The sequence below is a fragment of the Nerophis ophidion genome, linkage group LG05 (assembly GCF_033978795.1).
Source record: "Nerophis ophidion isolate RoL-2023_Sa linkage group LG05, RoL_Noph_v1.0, whole genome shotgun sequence".
Taxonomy (NCBI): Eukaryota; Metazoa; Chordata; class Actinopteri; order Syngnathiformes; family Syngnathidae; genus Nerophis; species Nerophis ophidion.
Window position 1 is genome coordinate 47,985,279 of NC_084615.1, and position 17,706 is coordinate 48,002,984.

The window sequence follows — 17,706 nt, forward strand, 5'->3', positions numbered from 1 at the left end:
TCCAACCATCCGTTTCAATACATGCGTAATCTGTTGAATCGCTTAAGCCGATGAAATCCGAGTCTGAATCCGAGCTAAATAAATGATAAATGGGTTGTACTTGTATAGCGCTTTTCTACCTCCAAGGTACTCAAAGCGCTTTGACACTACTTCCACATTTACCCATTCACACACACATTCACAAACTGATGGAGGGAGCTGCCATGCAAGGCGCCAACCAGCACCCATCAGGAGCAAGGGTGAAGTGTGTTGCTCAGGACACAACGGACGTGACGAAGTTGGTACTAGGTGGGATTTGAACCAGGGACCCTCGGGTTGCGCACGGCCACTGTCCCACTGCGCCACGCCGTCCCATCTTTTTTTTTTGTATTGGCATCACGCATTGACGTCACAGGAAAATGGAAGGGTGGATATAGCGATGGTGAAAATCAGGCACTTTGAAGCAGTTTTTTGGGATATTGCGTGATGGGTAAAATTTTGGAAAAAAAATTCCAAAAATAAAATAAGCCACTGGGAACTGATTTTTATTGGTTTTAACCCTTCTGAAATTGTGATAATGTTGCCCTTTAAATGGAACTTAGATATTCGGTTTCACTATGTAAAAGCACTTTCAGTCACTAGAGAAAATCGTTATATAAACATAATTCACTTCACTTCACTTCAAAACCTGTACCGTGTATGGAGATAAAAGCTGACATCGCAAGTTGGGAAATGTAGCTCAAACTACTCTGTTTTCTAAATATTTCCTCAATGCATCTTCGTTTGAATTCACATTTTCAGCACAAGATCAGATGTCATCAGGCAGGAAAAGTGTGCTTTACATAATATGACCCCTTTAAGCCAAAGAAATTGCAGAAACAAATTTAAATTATTTGATGTTAACTGAACTGAAGTTTTGAGGTTAAATTTGTGAATATTTATTTAAATGTTTAAATAGACAGTTTTATGTCTTCCACAGCTCCTCTACCACACAGGGCTCAATCCTTGCCCCAATCATATTTGCGCTTTACCTTCTCCCCCTTGGTTCTATTTTTAGGAAGTATGGTATTGCATTTAATTTTTATACCGATGATTGCCAGATCTATTTCCCCATGGCACAAAATAACACAGTTCAACGTCTCATTGACTGCCTGCACGACATCAAAGCCTGGCTTTCAGCTAACTTCCTGAGTCTAAATGAAAACAAAACAGAAGTTATGTTGTTAGGTCGAAGTCGCTCTCCCTCCCCCAACGTTAACCTCGGCACTCTGACCCCCTATTTCAGCGACTGTGTCACACACCTGGGGATAAAGTTCGACTCAGATTTTAAATTCGAAAAACAAATCAGCAGCGTCGTTCAAAAAAGGTTGTATCAATTACGCCAAATAGCGAAAGTGAAACCGCTTGTCAAGACATGATCTCGAGAAAATAATTCACGCTTTTATCTCGAATCGTTTAGACTACTGCAATGCCCTGTATGTAGGCATTAGCCAGGCCTATCTCGCCCGCCTGCGGCTCGTGCAGAACTCTGTTGCTCGTCTGCTAACACAGACCCGCAGACGTGAGCACATCACCCCTATATTAGTGTCCCTTCACTGGCTCCCTGTGCGTTATCGAATACATTTTAAACTCATTCTATTTGTTTTTGAATGTCTAAACAACCTCGCGCCAACATATCTGTCTGATCTCCTTTAGCCTTACTGCCCCACCCGATCCCTAAGATCAGCCGATCAGCTGCTACTGACGGTCCCTGACACAAGGCTGAAGCTTAGAGGTGACAGAGCTTTCGCCGCTGCTGATCCCAAGCTCTGGAACGACCTACCTCTGAGTGTTAGACAAGCCTCCTCTCTTCCTGTTTTTAAATCTCTCTTAAAAACTTACTTTTATTCCTTGGCTTTTAACACTGAGTGATATCCATCCTGCAATGGCGCCCCATTATACACCTGCTGTGAACCTGTTTTTATGTTTTATTTGTTTATTTTTTAATCATGTTCTGTTTGTGTTGTGTTGTTTGCTCGGTTCTCGTATTATCTTTTAACCTGCCCATTGTACAGCACTTTGGCTACCCCTGTGGTAAACTTTAAATGTGGTTTATAAATAAAGTTGATTTGATTTGAATATCCTACTCAGTGGCCTAGTGGTTAGAGTGTGCGCCCTGAGATCGGTAGGTTGGGAGTTCAAACCCCGGCTGAGTCATACCAAAGACTATAAAAAAATGGGACCCATTGCCTCCCTGCTTGGCACTCAGCATCAAGGGTTGGAATTGGGGGTTAAATCAGGGGCGTCGCCAGACATATTTCAGTGGGGCACGTGCCCCACTGTTGATCTGCAGTGCCCCAGTAAAAATTTCACCAATAAAAATAAAAAACGCTTCGGAGTTTTAAGTCTACATAACATAGACAACAGCGCACATACTACTTAGTATGGTAATTGATTGCTACTGTATTCACTCCACTAACAATGAACACATGGCTAATTAATATGGTAATTTATTCACGTGTGGATCTAGACTTCGGTTGAGAGGGAGAGAGAGAGAGAGGGGGGGGGGGCTGCGAATTACTGCGCGAGGCAGGTAACGTTAGCCAACAACAATTTGTTAATTACATTATTTTGATTTTGATTTGACTCAAACTGTAAATCCTAGATGGATATCAGAAAGTTATTCGCCCGCAGCAATGAAGAAGAAGCGAGGAATGAGAGATGTAAGTGAAGTCCTAGCTAGCTAGGCAACATCATTGTCTTAAGTTGATGCTAAATTAGCTAACGTTATTCCTTGTATCAAGACAAACATATTTATTTGCTGTACGAGCTGTCGGGGGAATTTCCAATGAACATGAAACATAATGTTGGTTATTGTCTGCTGGTTCTGCATCAATGATGATTTGGAGTAAGCATGTGTGAGTTGAGTGCTTCTCAAATGGTTTATCTTCAGGAAGGAAAACATTTTTCCATATCATCAAGTCGTGAGCCAATTTTTAAATCATTCAAGTTTATTTCACAGAAAAATAGCACAGTAGACTTGTCTTGTTAATCGGTGTGACTGTGACTAAAATAGTCTTGTTTTGTCACCAGAAAAATGGTTACAGCTAAAGCATCTGGTTTTGTTTCCAGAAAAATTAGTAACATTTCTGTATTTGTTTTCAGAAAGATGGCTGAAAATATCGGGTTTTGTTGCCCCATTTAGATTTTTTAAAAATATATTTCCATGTCTGTCCTGAGTACTCCTACAACTTGTTAGTCGGTTTGCCTTTTGCTAAAATACTCACTAATAGTCACTAGAAAAAAGGCTAAAATAATCTGGTTTTGTTGCCACAATTTGATTTTTTTCTCCCTAAACTTTTTTTTTTCATGCACACATCTGACTGAAAATGACACACAATCCACTTTTATGTCCCAGTTGGGAACCACTGGTCAACTGTATAACAGTTACTGTAATATTTCCATGTCTGTCCAGAGTGATTGACCACTTTGCAAAAATGAAAAGGAGACGTTACAGTTTACTTCTCAGAAAATGATTCCCTGAACAGACACACAACAGTTGTTCATTTATTCTACTACTGTGGCTTTATTTTGTGTATATTTTATAGTTTTGTGTATCTGAAATAGGATTAGCCACATTGCCATAAATGGAAATTAAATAATATAAAAGAACCCAGAGATGTAGGGGTGCTTTATTTTTTGTTTTACTTTTGTAGATGTTAAATTTGCAGATGACTACTGCAATATATATTTAAAAAAGATTCATTGCTCTTCCTTTTTGCTTTTACCAGTAGCTGTTCAGAAGTCTGGGGTAAAAAAGTGCACAAGTAGGTCAAATGCATTAGTTAATTTCAGGTGGTTAATCAAAGATCCATACAACATAATCTGATATGATTTCATAGTTTAAAGCACTATTTATGTATTTTTTATGATAAATAAGTGCTAAAAATGTTTTTGCTTGCGCGCTTTGCACGCTCACATGAATTATTTGTGCCCCAGGTGTGCCCCAGTACAGTATTAGGTCTAGTGACGCCCCTGGGTTAAATCACCATAAATTATTCCCGGGCACGGCACCGCTGCTGCCCACTGCTCCCCTCACCTCCCAGGGGGTGATCAAGAGGATGCGTCAAATGCAGAGGACAAATTTCACCACACCTAGTGTGTGTGTAACAATCATTGAACTTTAACTTTAATATGTTGCAGACTTGTTGCGCGGCCGTTTTGAGCAGCTGGGCCTCCTGGAAGGTGACCGTCATGGGTTTGAACCCCACCTCACCATTATGAAGTTGTCCAAAGCACCAAAACTGAGGTCACAGGTATGCAATAGACATGGTGTGACATAAAACTAAATGGCAAGGCTGATAATGATGGTTATTTTGTACCACCAAGGGTATAAAGCGTGTGGACCCGGCACTTTACTCGAACTACACCAGCAGGTAAGACACCTGTTTTATCATATGCTAACATGAAACTTCATAAAAAGGGAACTGCACTTTTTTTAGAATTTTGCCTATTGTTCCCAATCATGAGACACAAGAACACACATGTCTTTTTTGGGGGAGAATTTTAAAGATGATAAATGCTTGGATGATGCGGCAAATATGAGTCACCGATGTTGCCTTCAAAGCGTCTAAAACAACTTCAAAACCCTCCATCAACGTTTTGTATACGCATTGCAAGTCTATACATATTGTAGTAACAGACATGTTCATAACAATATGTAATATCTACAATATTTACCGTATTATGGTCATTTTAATAATTGCCTGAACTTTTTACTCGGCACATTTGTTCCCTATCCATAGCAGCGCACGTCCGACAATGTGTGTTCCTACACTTCTTTTACGTTCCGGAAATGGAAGTAATGTTGACGGTTTTTAAATGCATTTAGGAAGTTATTTAGAGATAGAATAGATCGCTCCCATTAGTTGCATTGCTGGCCACCAAGAACAAGCGATATGTTATGATAGTAAGCTGGAAAAAAACTAAAAACTTTTGTCTTCTTGTCTCTTATAAGGATTGTGAACTATAGGCAAAAATCCAAATAAAGTACAGTTCCCCTTTAAGTACACTTGTGCTCCTATGCAAGAGGTTAATGCCTTTGTAAAGATAATAATACTCACTTTTAATTGACATTTGTAAGACTGTTGGTCTCCACTTAAATATTAGAAAAGGCTAGGAGGTTAACGATATTGTAGATGCTGTTGTATTACAGTTTCAAAGTCTTCAGAGTAATCCCGTGACACGTAACAGTATCAAACAAAAACTTCTTGTGTAGTTATTTTCTGGCGCTTGTAGCATTGGCCAGGACTGAAAAGAAACTACATCTGCCAAAATTCTCTGTGCAAGGTGGGGGTGTGGAAAGCAGGAAGTGAAGTTTTTTTTAATATTTCCTGAAAAATGGATTGGAATCCATCCATAGCTCTTAGTTGTGTTGCTTACAAACAGACAAACAACCCTCTGGCAAAAATATAACCTCGTTGGTGGAGGTAGGAAAGTCTGCATTCTGCAAAGTAAAGCGCCCCACATTCGTCTTGAGCGTTTCCAAGGCAACAGAGAGCCAGCCAGTCATGTTGCACCACACGTAGGGAATCACCAAAAAAACTCTACACCGCAGGAAATAGGAGTATACTGAAAATCCGCCCATTTTCTACCACTTGCCCTTCTCGGGGTCGCGGCATTTAAGCAGCAGCATTCGGTCCGAAGGTGGGGTACACCCTGTACAAGTCTCCACCTCATCGCAGTAAACTGAAAATATACTTAATAATTCCTCAATCCATTCATCCATTTCCACGCTTGTCTCTCTCAATGCGCTCTGGCGAAAGTAGTTTACACTCTGGACAGGTCGCCATATAAGATACTAGAAGCCAGCGAAGCCAATTTGCATTATTAAAGTTTAATTGTTAGTTAACTTTTTTGAAAAAAATGCATTTTCCAAACTGATATAAATATGTCCACTGTGGAGGACACTGCTTCTCAGATGGTAAAAGTTGAAAGACACTGAAGTAAACACTATTTTTTTACACTGAATGTTTACATTGTCACTTTAAAGCAGGGGAGTCCAAACTTTTGACTTGGGGGCCGCATTAGGCTAAAAAATTGGGCTGGGGGTCGAAAGCCGACTGCATGTAAAGTAACTATATATAGGTTATGAATATATTTGTGTACATTACATATTAATACATTATATACATATATGATGAATTTTTACATACACCCAATCAATCGAAGTTTATTTATATATCGCCCTTAATCACAAGTGCCTCAATGTTCAGTACATGCAATATATTTTCATACAGTTGTAAAGAAATATATGTGTAATGTAATTAAATAGGCATCTAAAAAATTTGATATCAACATTAATACAAAAACTTTAGTTGTTGTTTTTTAATTATTAGTTATTACAACTGTTTGCCGTCTCAGGGTGATTTGTAAATACACCTACATAGCTGTTTTTACACGTAATCTGCGATTCCAAAGCTTCAAGACTCTATATTAATTGTATACCAAATTGAAGAGGGAAGTTTGCCAAACATGTGAGAATACAGTAAAAACTGCGGTAAAGAAATATTTTTGAGGGTAATTGGAAATATGCTGTTATGTAGATACACGCACACACACACAAACACACACACATATAGACATGCATACACACATTACAAAACTTTTTTGCCATATAGAGTGCTGATTGTGACTTAACAACAATCATTTGTACAAAAACAACACTTCAGGTTGCATTGATTAAGGCAAGCTATAACAGACTGAACAACAACACATAACTTCAACGACTTTAACATTTATATCCCCGCCCCACATTCGACCATGATGACAATGCAATATGAAATGTAAACGATAAAACATTGAATATTAAGACTATGTGAAAGTTTGACTCTTACCTTGTCTACTTCCTTGACGACCTCCTTAAAGTTTTGTAATCGATCAGAAATATCAAGCAGCTAAAATACGCCAAACAAGGGGAAGTGTGGATAAAGTTTTTTGCATTTCACATATATGACCACTGTAATGGATTCATATTTGTGTAATTTTAAATTATATATTTGCGTTATAAAATGTCAACAAAGTTCACTAAGCAGGATTTGTGCTGCAAACATATATTTGTTGGTTATAGATAATTTACACCATGTGGTAAAGTTATTTATATTAAGTCACATAAACTGATACTTAACTCACCATCAAATAACACTTGTGGTCAATGACCGTAGCTTCTGCTTTTTTTCTCGATTGCACCTCAAATTATTTTTCCAAGGGAACAAATCTGAGGCCGGTAAACTAGTTATGTCTTGTGGGGTTGCATTGTCTTCATAAACGTAAACATTCCTGGCACTTCATTTTACACACTATGGCATTTATTTTTTTGGAGATAAACCACAATAAAATTGTACAGTGGCATTAATAATGTGATAATGTTGTACCATAAGATGTTGATACTGTTATAACCCTAAAAACATCCCTCAGTAAAATGCAGTGTTGTTGTAAAGTACAAACAACAATAATAAAACATATTGTTATTTCAAGGGTTAACTATAAACACAATAGTTGTGTGTTTTAATGAAGATTTATTAGCTTTAAAGCCGTGGTCTTCAACAGTGGGGCTGCAACACCAAGGGTATGCGCAGAGGTACTGCAAGGAGGGCTGTGAAATTTTTGGTCAATATGACTTTTTAATATATTTTTTATAATCCCCCTACATTTTGAATATATATGCAGTGAAATTACTGCCAAAATGCCACAAACTAAAAAAAATTTTTTTCACAACCTCAAAAATATTTTACAAACTAAAAAAATGTTTCACAATCTCAGAAAGGTTCCACACTTAAAAATGTTTCACAAACCCCATAAATTGTTTTCACAAACTGAAAAATGTTTGATAACCTCAAAATGGTTTCACAAACTAAAAAAAAACAGCAAAACCATTCGCAAGTAGAAAAACAATTTTGTTGAAGTAAATACTTTTGGCACATTTTTTCCACTTTTTGTTCCACGCACGCAATTTTTTTTCTCACGGAAACCGAAGTTCGCACTCTTCAACGACAGGTGGTGCTGCTGAGTCAATTTAAGGCCAGCGGAGCCATTGGTCTTTACAAATACTAAGAAATATTTCTCGAATGGTACACCCGTAGCGGTGGCAACAACAGGAGTGATTTTCAGAGCAAATAATGTGATGTAATCAATTAATTAATGCAAACAAAAGGTGAGGTAAAAATTAACATATATATATATATATATATGTAAAGTGATTTTCAGAGCAAATAATGTGATGTAATCAATTAATTAATGCAAACAAAAGGTGAGGTAAAAATTAACATATATATATATATGTATATATATATATAGATCGTAGATTAAATGTTACATTAGTAATCACTAAGCAGAAATAATTAGAACAAACTACGGATTGGGTTAGCCTAATTTTTTAAATTGTGTACACATATAGTAGATTTTATAGTCCTGAATTTTAAGAACATCAAAGTATAATTTGTTTCAAAATGAGAATAATTGAATACTTTGTAGGCATCACATTGTGGAATTATTAAATGCTTTTAATGCAGCGTTTGCACCTGGAGAGATTTTTGGTTCTTGCCCAAATCTCACATGTATTTTACTTGTTTATGGTGTCATCACATCTCAACCGTGATTATAATTGTGTATTTTTGCACCACACTGAACCCACTTGAGCTAAATCATATATACAGTATTGTTACTTTAAGGGTGCAATACTAACTTTTATTTGTTAACTTCATGCTCTCTGAATATTTTACATCGTGGCTCACATGATTCAAACGTATTTGCTAATTTGACTTTCAAACAACTAATGTAGTGTTCAGAAAACATTTCAAAGTTATAACTTCCTGCCAATTTCAACGTTTCCTTGATCTATCAAACATGAAGCCCCTTGACTGTCAATTTGCCGGTCCAGAAGTATTTATTTATATTTATATGGGAATTATTGACCAAATATTTTGATAAATGTTTTTAAGATCCATTTTTGTGAGTATAAATGGATATAATGTTCCTTAGTACGAATTTCCTTCAATAAATGTTGTGTAATGTGTTCATTTCAATCTCCCATTACCAGTTGATTTGTAAACATTCTTTGGAGTCGTGAAGAGGAGGATTGAGTTTTACAGTTTCCAACCTCAGTTTGAATTTTTGTAAAGAACTGTTGTGTTGGAGCCCTCTGTAGTTTGGCGGCTACTCTTGAATAACGATTGTAAGATACTAGAATCATGTGTCAACATTTCATAAACCTGTTACCCTAATCTTGAAGTTAATAACACTCAACATATAGACTCTGCCTGTGTGTGTGCATGCATGCATGCATGCATGCGTGCGTGTTTGTGTTTGTGATTGTGTGCGTGCGTGTTTATGTGTGTGTGAAAAATATGCTGTATAGTAAAACAACAAACAATACAAGGTCATAATATATTTTTATTAAAAGTCAAAGCATATTTCAAAATTCCTCAGACTGCAGAGCTTTTTAAAAACTGTTTTAGTCTTTCTTGGTTGTCTTCACTCAGGTTCTTGGTGAGGTAATGGGCAAGCAGTTGTTTCTCACTGTTTCAACAATAAAGTAAAATAAGTGTTTATTACCTTATTTTTCGGATTATAAATCGCTCCGGAGTATACGTCGCACCCGCCGAAAATGCATAATAAAGAAGGAAAAAAACATATATACGTCGCACTGGAGTATAAGTTGCATTTTTGGGTGAAATTTATTTGATAAAATCCAACACCAAGAATAGACATTTTAAAGGCAATTTAAAATAAATAAAGGATAGTGAACAACAGGCTGAATAAGTGTATGTTATATGACGCATAAATAACCAACGGAGAACGTGCCTGGTGTGTTAACGTAACATATTATGGTAAGAGTCATTCAAAAAACTATAACATATAGCAGTGGTCCCCAACCACTGGGCCGCGGCCCGGTACCGGGCCGCAGAAGAATTTTTTAATAAATCAACATAAAAACACAATATACCCTTACAATTAGTGCACCAACCACAAAAACCTCCCTTTTTCGTGACAAAAACGTCCCTTTTTCATGACAAAGAAGAGAAAAAAAAGGACAACACTAAATTGGCCCTAGTGTGGGAATGTGAGTGTTAATGTTGTCTGTCTATATGTGTTGGCCCTGTGATGAGGTGGCGACTTGTCCAGGGTGTAAACCGCCTTCCGCCCGAATGCAGCTGAAATAGGCTCCGGCACCCCCTGGACCCCAAAAGGGACAAGTGTTAGAAAATGGACGGATAGATAAATAATTTGTTAATCAAATATTTGAAAGTGCAGTTTTCCAAAACTAGATAGATTAATACAACTAACATTCTTTCAAAGAGGCAACACAAACTAAGACTCCTTATTTTGGATTGACCTCGGTTACTTATTTTTCTTTATTTAATTAATGCAAATGCATTTATATATGTCTAATACAATAATAAATGCCATAAATGTCTAACATTAAGCCTCCACCACCTACCTCTATGCCGTTTAATGGTGACACTTTAAACAGAACAAGTTTAAAGTTTTTCTTGAGCCAAACGCAATAGACCGCAAAACACAATTCTTGCAGTACTAAACTTTCCACATTATTTCATGTCAGACAAGACAAGATATGCGGTAGAACATGAATGGATGGAGACAAAGACACATCCACATCATAAAGTTAATTTATAGTGCTCTAGAACTGAGCCTTAAGTCCTTTCTTGCAGTGTAATTACATCGTTATACCACAAATTACGTTCTATAGTTTATAAACAACTTGTTAAAAATAATACAGTATTAAATGTCTTATATGTAATTGTTATATAGGTAAGCAACGACCGGTACAAATTTTTTATTTCTCGCTTGATTAAAATGCACAAACATTTTTTTAGTGTGTTGCTTTAAACAGCAACCACAATAATAACCATAAGCTGTTTATTCACCATATATTGTCTCGCTAGATATAGCATACAGTACTTGCATAAGCTGCATCAGCAATTTTGGATGACATTACATATCAAGTTTACACTCTCGCGTTGTCATCACCACTGTTGGCGTTCCCTAGAAAGCATTCCATGAAGTGTCTCTTCTTCTCCTTCTCCTCCTTCTTTTCCTTCCTCCCCTTATTTTCCTTCCTCTTTTTCTTGTTGTTCTCCTTCTCCTTTTTTGTCCTTCTCCTTGTTGAAACATTTTTTTAAGTTTGTTAAAAAAAAAATGTCCATGTGTGAAACTTTTTTTTTTTGAGTTAGTGAAACATTTTTGGGGAGTTTGTGGAAATAAAATTTGGGTTTGTGAAACTTTTTTGGGGAATGTGTGGAGTTTTAGAAGGAATTTTACGCCATAAATGTCTTTGGATACACATTATCATTAAGCCAACACACTGTAGTGAACAGATAAATGGGTAGTTAAAAATAGATTCACTCCATAACTAGTTGCAGCATGCACGGCAGAAGTCTGTGTGTGCCACATCACAGTGTGTGAGTTGTAGTAGTGTGCCATGAAGGTGAAAATGAACAAAATAGAAAGATCCGAGAAGATATTTTTTGACAAACGCAATCGTGATAGTGATATTCATGAAACCGAGAGTGGTCCAAGTACATTTCTGCATTGGGCCCCAATTTCATGTGGTCTTTTAGGACTAATTCAATTTAAAACACATTTGTAAACAAGATTTGTAGGTAGGTGGTCCCTTCTTAATAAGTTTGGGGGTCCTTGGCTTGGAAAATGTTTAAGAACCCTGCTTTAAATAAACATGTACAGACAATTATGTGCAGAATAGCATGCAGTTCAATATGCTGTGGATTGACATGCAGGTTTTTCGGCAACCAGAAGGTGGAGCGTCTGGATCTCTGTTCCATGCTCAAAAGAAAGCAGGAGGACGGATACTACCACACAGAGACGTCGCTGCAACTCGGTCAGTAGGCATCATACACACTCACACACGCGATCTAGAGAGAGCTGTCTGCTTATGTTCAAATCTAGAATTTGTTTAAAACTTGTTAACGATTGATTTTTGATATGAATAATACTTAAGTTTAACTTACTATGACAACAGCAAAGAAGCCCTGTTGTCCTGAAAGTTAAAACAATGATGTTAGCGAATGGACACAAGGAAAAATCATGTTGGTGTGCAGGTTCTCCGATGCATTGTACTTGTGTGTTTATGTGTGTGCTGTCAATAATCTGTCACAGACCACTGGCCTGTCAGACTGTCTAGGGTTAGTGAAGGTTGGCGCATGGAGACGCTTGTGTTGTTCTACCATGACACACTTGAAGGCATTACGCTAAACATGGAATATGGCTACTATATTGCGATGTTGGCGTTGCGTGATGTTACTGTTAGTTGTTGTGTGCTGCAGTGACGTGAGGACAAATGGGAAAAGAGGCCATTAGAAGTCATCGGACTGAGTGCATGTTAGGGATAAGAATTCAAGGACAAAGGAGAATAAATTATTTGCAGATTTAGAATCAATCCATATATTTATTTTTTTTACACTATAAGCAACGTTGGTGTTTTTGTTGGTGTTTTAAAAAGAAATTTAATTTTTGATCAAAAAAAGGGGGGCATAACGGAGAGGCACCTAGGGCTCCTAGGTAACTATCTTTATGTTTAATTTAGGGCTGTCAAACGATAAAATATTTAATCGCGATTAACCGCAGCTTTTTCATAGTTAACTAAAAAAAAATCAGGATTCATTAAAAAGTGTACCCGAGACAGATCATTTTCAAGTTAAAATAAACATGACTGGACAATTACTTTGCTTCAATTAAGTGTTTTTTAAACAATATGCTTTTTCAAACAGCTCAACACAAAAAGAACAAACACGCTTTTAAAGAGAATTGCGAGAGAGAGCGTTGGTGTCTTGCCAGATTTTTTTTTGTAGTAATACAGATTTAGTATTCCTGCTGTAGGAGCCCTTTCATTCAGAGGGGAGGAGCTATGCTTTAATGTTTAGATACCAGTGTCACACATTAATAACACAAAATGTAGATTGTAATGATCATAGTTTGATTGTGAAAGATGTTTGGTAATTTCAAATGTGATATTTCTACCTGAATTAAATGCTTCCAATATTCTGTACATTACGTTTTGTACAAGTTAATGGTATTCATACCTCTGCATTAAAATGGTTAACCTTCTCTATTTATTAATAAAATGTAAAATGCATCCTGCTAAACTATCTGTAATTGCGGATTATCAATTAGAACAGATTATAAAATGATATACACATTATTTGAACATGCTATAAAACATTTGTTTAGGTAGAAATATCACAGAAAAATATTAAAATGTTTCATTGTTTAGATGGTTGAACCGGATGTAAAGCTTAACACTAATATTGTGAAGCCGGATGGATGTGATTGGTATGAGAAGGTGTCTTAACATATTTTGACAAAAATGTCAGATAAATGTAAAGCAGTTATTGTACTTTGTTGCTTTGAGTACCTTGAAGGTAGAAAAGCGCCATACAAGTTCAACCTATTTATCATTTATTTATAGTTACAATCTACATTTTATGTTATTAATGCACTCGACTTTGAAGTACCATTAGAGTGGGGGAAAAAAGTTGACTTTACATGCTTAACTATGTTTAATTGTATCCAATAAACAATACCTACTGGTAATTGTATTTACAATCCGCAAAGTATGTGGAAATACCGTCTAAAATGTTAAAGAATGCCACAAATTCCGTCAGCCATTTTCGAATGTTCCGCTCTGAACACCTACGGAAATTTCTGTATATTCTACATCACTGGAGTAATGCTTTTGCACTCTGAACCGGTTATTAGATCAGTCATTTTGGAAATACGCAACAAATTGAATGAAATTTGCTGTTTATCTTTCACAATCCTTATGTAAGACAAGAATAAATATGTTTGTCTTTTTTTCTGCATTCAAAATTGTAAATAAATTAATAACAATTGAGTCATTGAGGGTCTGCTGTTGCGCTCATTATAGTTCGTCTAAAAACATTCAGAAACATTTACATGTCGTGACCTAAAAATGTACCTAATATGTTATTGTTATAAGCGGCAACGCAGACTGACTATTTTAGCGGTGGATTGGTAGTAGTGGTAAACTAAATTAAATTCTAAAGTAAATTGAAGATCATAATTTTTCCCCAAGTAATAGTTGTTGGCGCTCACAAAGTCTTTTTGATCAGCATTGTTGTTGATGGGGAAGGGATCTTTGTTTACTAAACGACATCACTCTACCACGTGATTGGCTTCCTTGTTATCTCTCAAAATGCCTCGGTAATGTCTTGTTGTTATCTCTCAAATTGTATTGGTAATGTCTGTAAGATTGATACTATTTTGATAATTTTTATTTATTCTCAAACTTTGGAAGTCTTTTTGTGTCGAAAATCATATATATATATATATATATATATATATATATATATATATATATATATATATATATATGACAATAGCTTCAATATAAATGCAAATTGTTTTTCCACTCTACTGTTACTTTAACTCTTGGGGAACCCTACATTGTGTCCCAACACCCCAACCCCCCCCAAAAAAATCAATGGTCAAATATTTGATGTGAAGTAATTGAAGTCTTGAATAATAAACAATATCAATTTTGATTCAGAATAATGGTTTGAGCATTGACCATTTTGAATAAAGACATTTGAAGACCCTTGGACCCTGAGGGTGCCACTCATAAAAGTGTTAAAAGTAAATCATACATTAATCTCTAGATGAACTTTAGATCTATCCGTTGATATTAAGTTTTATGTTTTTGTAAGTTCTGTGCCCTTTTTGTCAAATAATTTTTTTTCTTATAAACTATTAACAATATCAATTTAAAAAATAACAATAGAACAATACCAATAGTACCAACAGAACAACAATAACAACAAGATAACACACAGACTCATTGAGAACATCTATTACAGACCAAAGATGGTCTTTGCAAGTGGGCCTGTGGCAAATGGTGCACAAGTGAACTATTTTTTTTCTGCCCGTACACAATGTGCACTGTTTAGCGCACTACCTAGGCTGGGATTGCTGTCGCTGCTATCCCCTGTCTTTGACCTGCACCCCTGCTTTTGAGGACTAACTGGGCTGCTGACTGCATGACAGACAGGCGGGTGCTTGTGGCCTTTGCTAACACAATGACGGCTGTGCCTAGAGCAGGTGTCGGCAACCCGCAGCTCTAGAGTCCAATGCCGCTCTTTAGTGCCGTCCTAGTTGTTTCCCTGAGCTTTTTCAAAAATGTATCAAAGTGGAAAAAAAGGTTTCCACCAATGACAAAAAAGGATATGGAGCCACATGCATGACTTCTTCATGCATGAGTAGGTGGCGGAAAAAGGATGTAGGTGGATTTTTTGGGTGGAACAAACCTGCAAAAAAGAATACATAACATCAGATTGCATCAAATGATGAACATTCTTTTATAAACTTTGACAAACACAAAAACAAATAACTATTTCAAACAATCATAACAAGTGACATAATCTGTGCAATTCCAAATTGTTAATACGAATACTAGATGTGAATTATACCAAAATGTATGCATAATTTTGCTTACCTGGTCAAAGTGTTTGAACCTTGAACCTCTGGCAAGCGTGCAGGTTGCATAAGTCTGGATGCTGTAATGGTAACATGGATGCAAACTGAAGCCAATTACAAATTTCAAACATGCTTCAAAAACAGTCAGCCACACCACCAATAGGAGAAGATAATGTCCAATTAGACTGTCTATTGGTTGCATGGCAAAACATGTTTTTGTGAAGCTGCAGATCTTTAGATCAGACCAGCTGTCTGGACTTTGATTTTAAGGATTTTCAGACATGCATGCAAAAAATATTTTTATATTTGCATGTCTGCATGTGTTTCCAACGTTTGTTTTAGATAAATAATTGCATAAACTTGCAGCCTTGTACATTCGATGTCCTGCAAAAGCCACACGTTTGTCTGTGGTTCAAATGTGTCACATTCACACAATGTCACTATAAACTTACTAACATGTTTTTTACAGATTGTTGGCAGGTCTTTGATTTTCAAATTAACTATGCGTCTAATATGAACATATTGTACTCTGGTGATATCTAGTGTTTGAAAGTACACCTCTAATAGGATTTGGACGTATTTCAAAGGGAAATGCTTAGATTCTTTTGGTTTACATGGAAAAAATTTTATAAAAATAACAGGTTTACAGTATGTCAAAAAATTACCTTTATAAAAAGGGAAGTTCGCTCCAATGATATCCTCTCACGGCAATTAAAGGTAAAATAGTGTTTTCTTGTCAGGAGAACAACTTGCCATTGGATCTGATATTTCTATAATGCCCCCCTTTCGTTGTCAATTTCTGCTTGCTATTTTTGAGCTCGTGGCTTAACAGTAACTGGACGCAATTACACTTCCCTACGCTACGGAATGGACCGTGGGTCAAAAAGGAGTCTGAACGTATGCATGTTTATTGCACGTTAAAAAAAATTATCGCCGTTAGCGGAACCTATAGTTAACTAGTTGTTATTACGTTAACTTTGACAGACATAATTAAAATATGTTACTGTAATACTCAACTCTTGTATAACACAAAAAACAAGTACCAAGTCGAATATATTGATGCAAGAAGTTTGCCAGTTAAAAAAAAACTCACCCCTCACTTTCATCCACTTTTTGCTTCATGGTATTTTCACATATATTACATGCACTACAGGGTCAAACATCTACATTGGCATATTAAAATTCATTTGTATCCATATGAAAACACATTTTTGCCAATTTAGCCAAAAGGAAGTCTGAAACTGCAGCTGCAACATTTACAAACAAAGGAGGTCTGAATTTACTGCACTCTTAAAGTTAAAGTGCCAATGATTGTCACACACACTAGGTGCGGTGAAATTATTCTCTGCATTTGACCCATCCCCACAGGGGAGCAGTGAGCAGCAGTGGTGGTCGCACCCGGGAATCAATTGGTGATTTAACCCCCAATTCCAACCCTTGATGCTGAGTGCCAAGCAGGGACGCAATGGTTCCCATTTTATAGTGTTTGGTATGACTCGGGCAGGGTTTGAACTCACGACCTACCGATCTCAGGGCAGACACTCTAACCACAAGGCCACTGAGCAGGTGCTTCTGTCTGCTACCATATAGTAAAAACTCCTCCCGTTTTACTCCTCGAAAACACACTGATACAAACATTAAGATTGACAAGTTTCCAGGTGACTAACAGGATTCTTACTCATAAAAGCCTTGTGCAAAAGCGTCTCACTGGCCATTGTGATCGTTCATCAAATCCCTCGCTTGGCCCCAGCAGCTTTTTTTAGACAGACTCAATCCGATTCAATCAAAGAAGGTATAATTGTTGGGCACTCTGAGGAGCAAGCGGGCCTGGTTCAGAAGGTTCAACTACTACCAGAGTGATGAAGGGACAGGCAGGAAAATTGAAACAAGTCTGATTGTCATGACGAAATGGATGATGGAGTTCGAATGGTCAGACAAAAGAGTCTGAGGGGAGGCGGCACCTTACAGAAAAAGGTAATAAGAACGGATTTTAAAGAAAAGGCCAGCCCTGCTAATCCAGCACAGATTAAAATATACTAAAATTAATAATAGAATGTTCCTAATCCACTCTGGTGTAAAATAGTATCACACAGAAAACACATTTCAAAATATTCTTTATTCAATACACACCAGTTACAGGTGGCCAGATTTCCATTGAGAGACTATATGTGTATCTCTGCACCCGATTACATGACATTTCGTCTTTTTAGACTTTCATGG

General features: G+C 36.7%; 1 protein-coding gene across 4 annotated transcripts in view; it reads left to right on the forward strand.

The window, feature by feature from the left end:
• LOC133553230 (A-kinase anchor protein 7-like) overlaps positions 1-17,706 on the forward strand; it is an 85,828-nt gene that overhangs the window by 31,607 nt on the left and 36,515 nt on the right. For 3 of the 4 annotated variants that reach the window (XM_061901186.1, XM_061901187.1, XM_061901185.1), the window contains exons 6-8: positions 4,162-4,274; positions 4,348-4,394; positions 11,775-11,875. In XM_061901186.1, coding sequence (XP_061757170.1) covers positions 4,162-4,274; positions 4,348-4,394; positions 11,775-11,875 — 261 coding nt within the window. The remainder of the gene's footprint in view (positions 1-4,161; positions 4,275-4,347; positions 4,395-11,774; positions 11,876-17,706) is intronic. The other variant, XM_061901188.1, reaches the window with a different exon arrangement.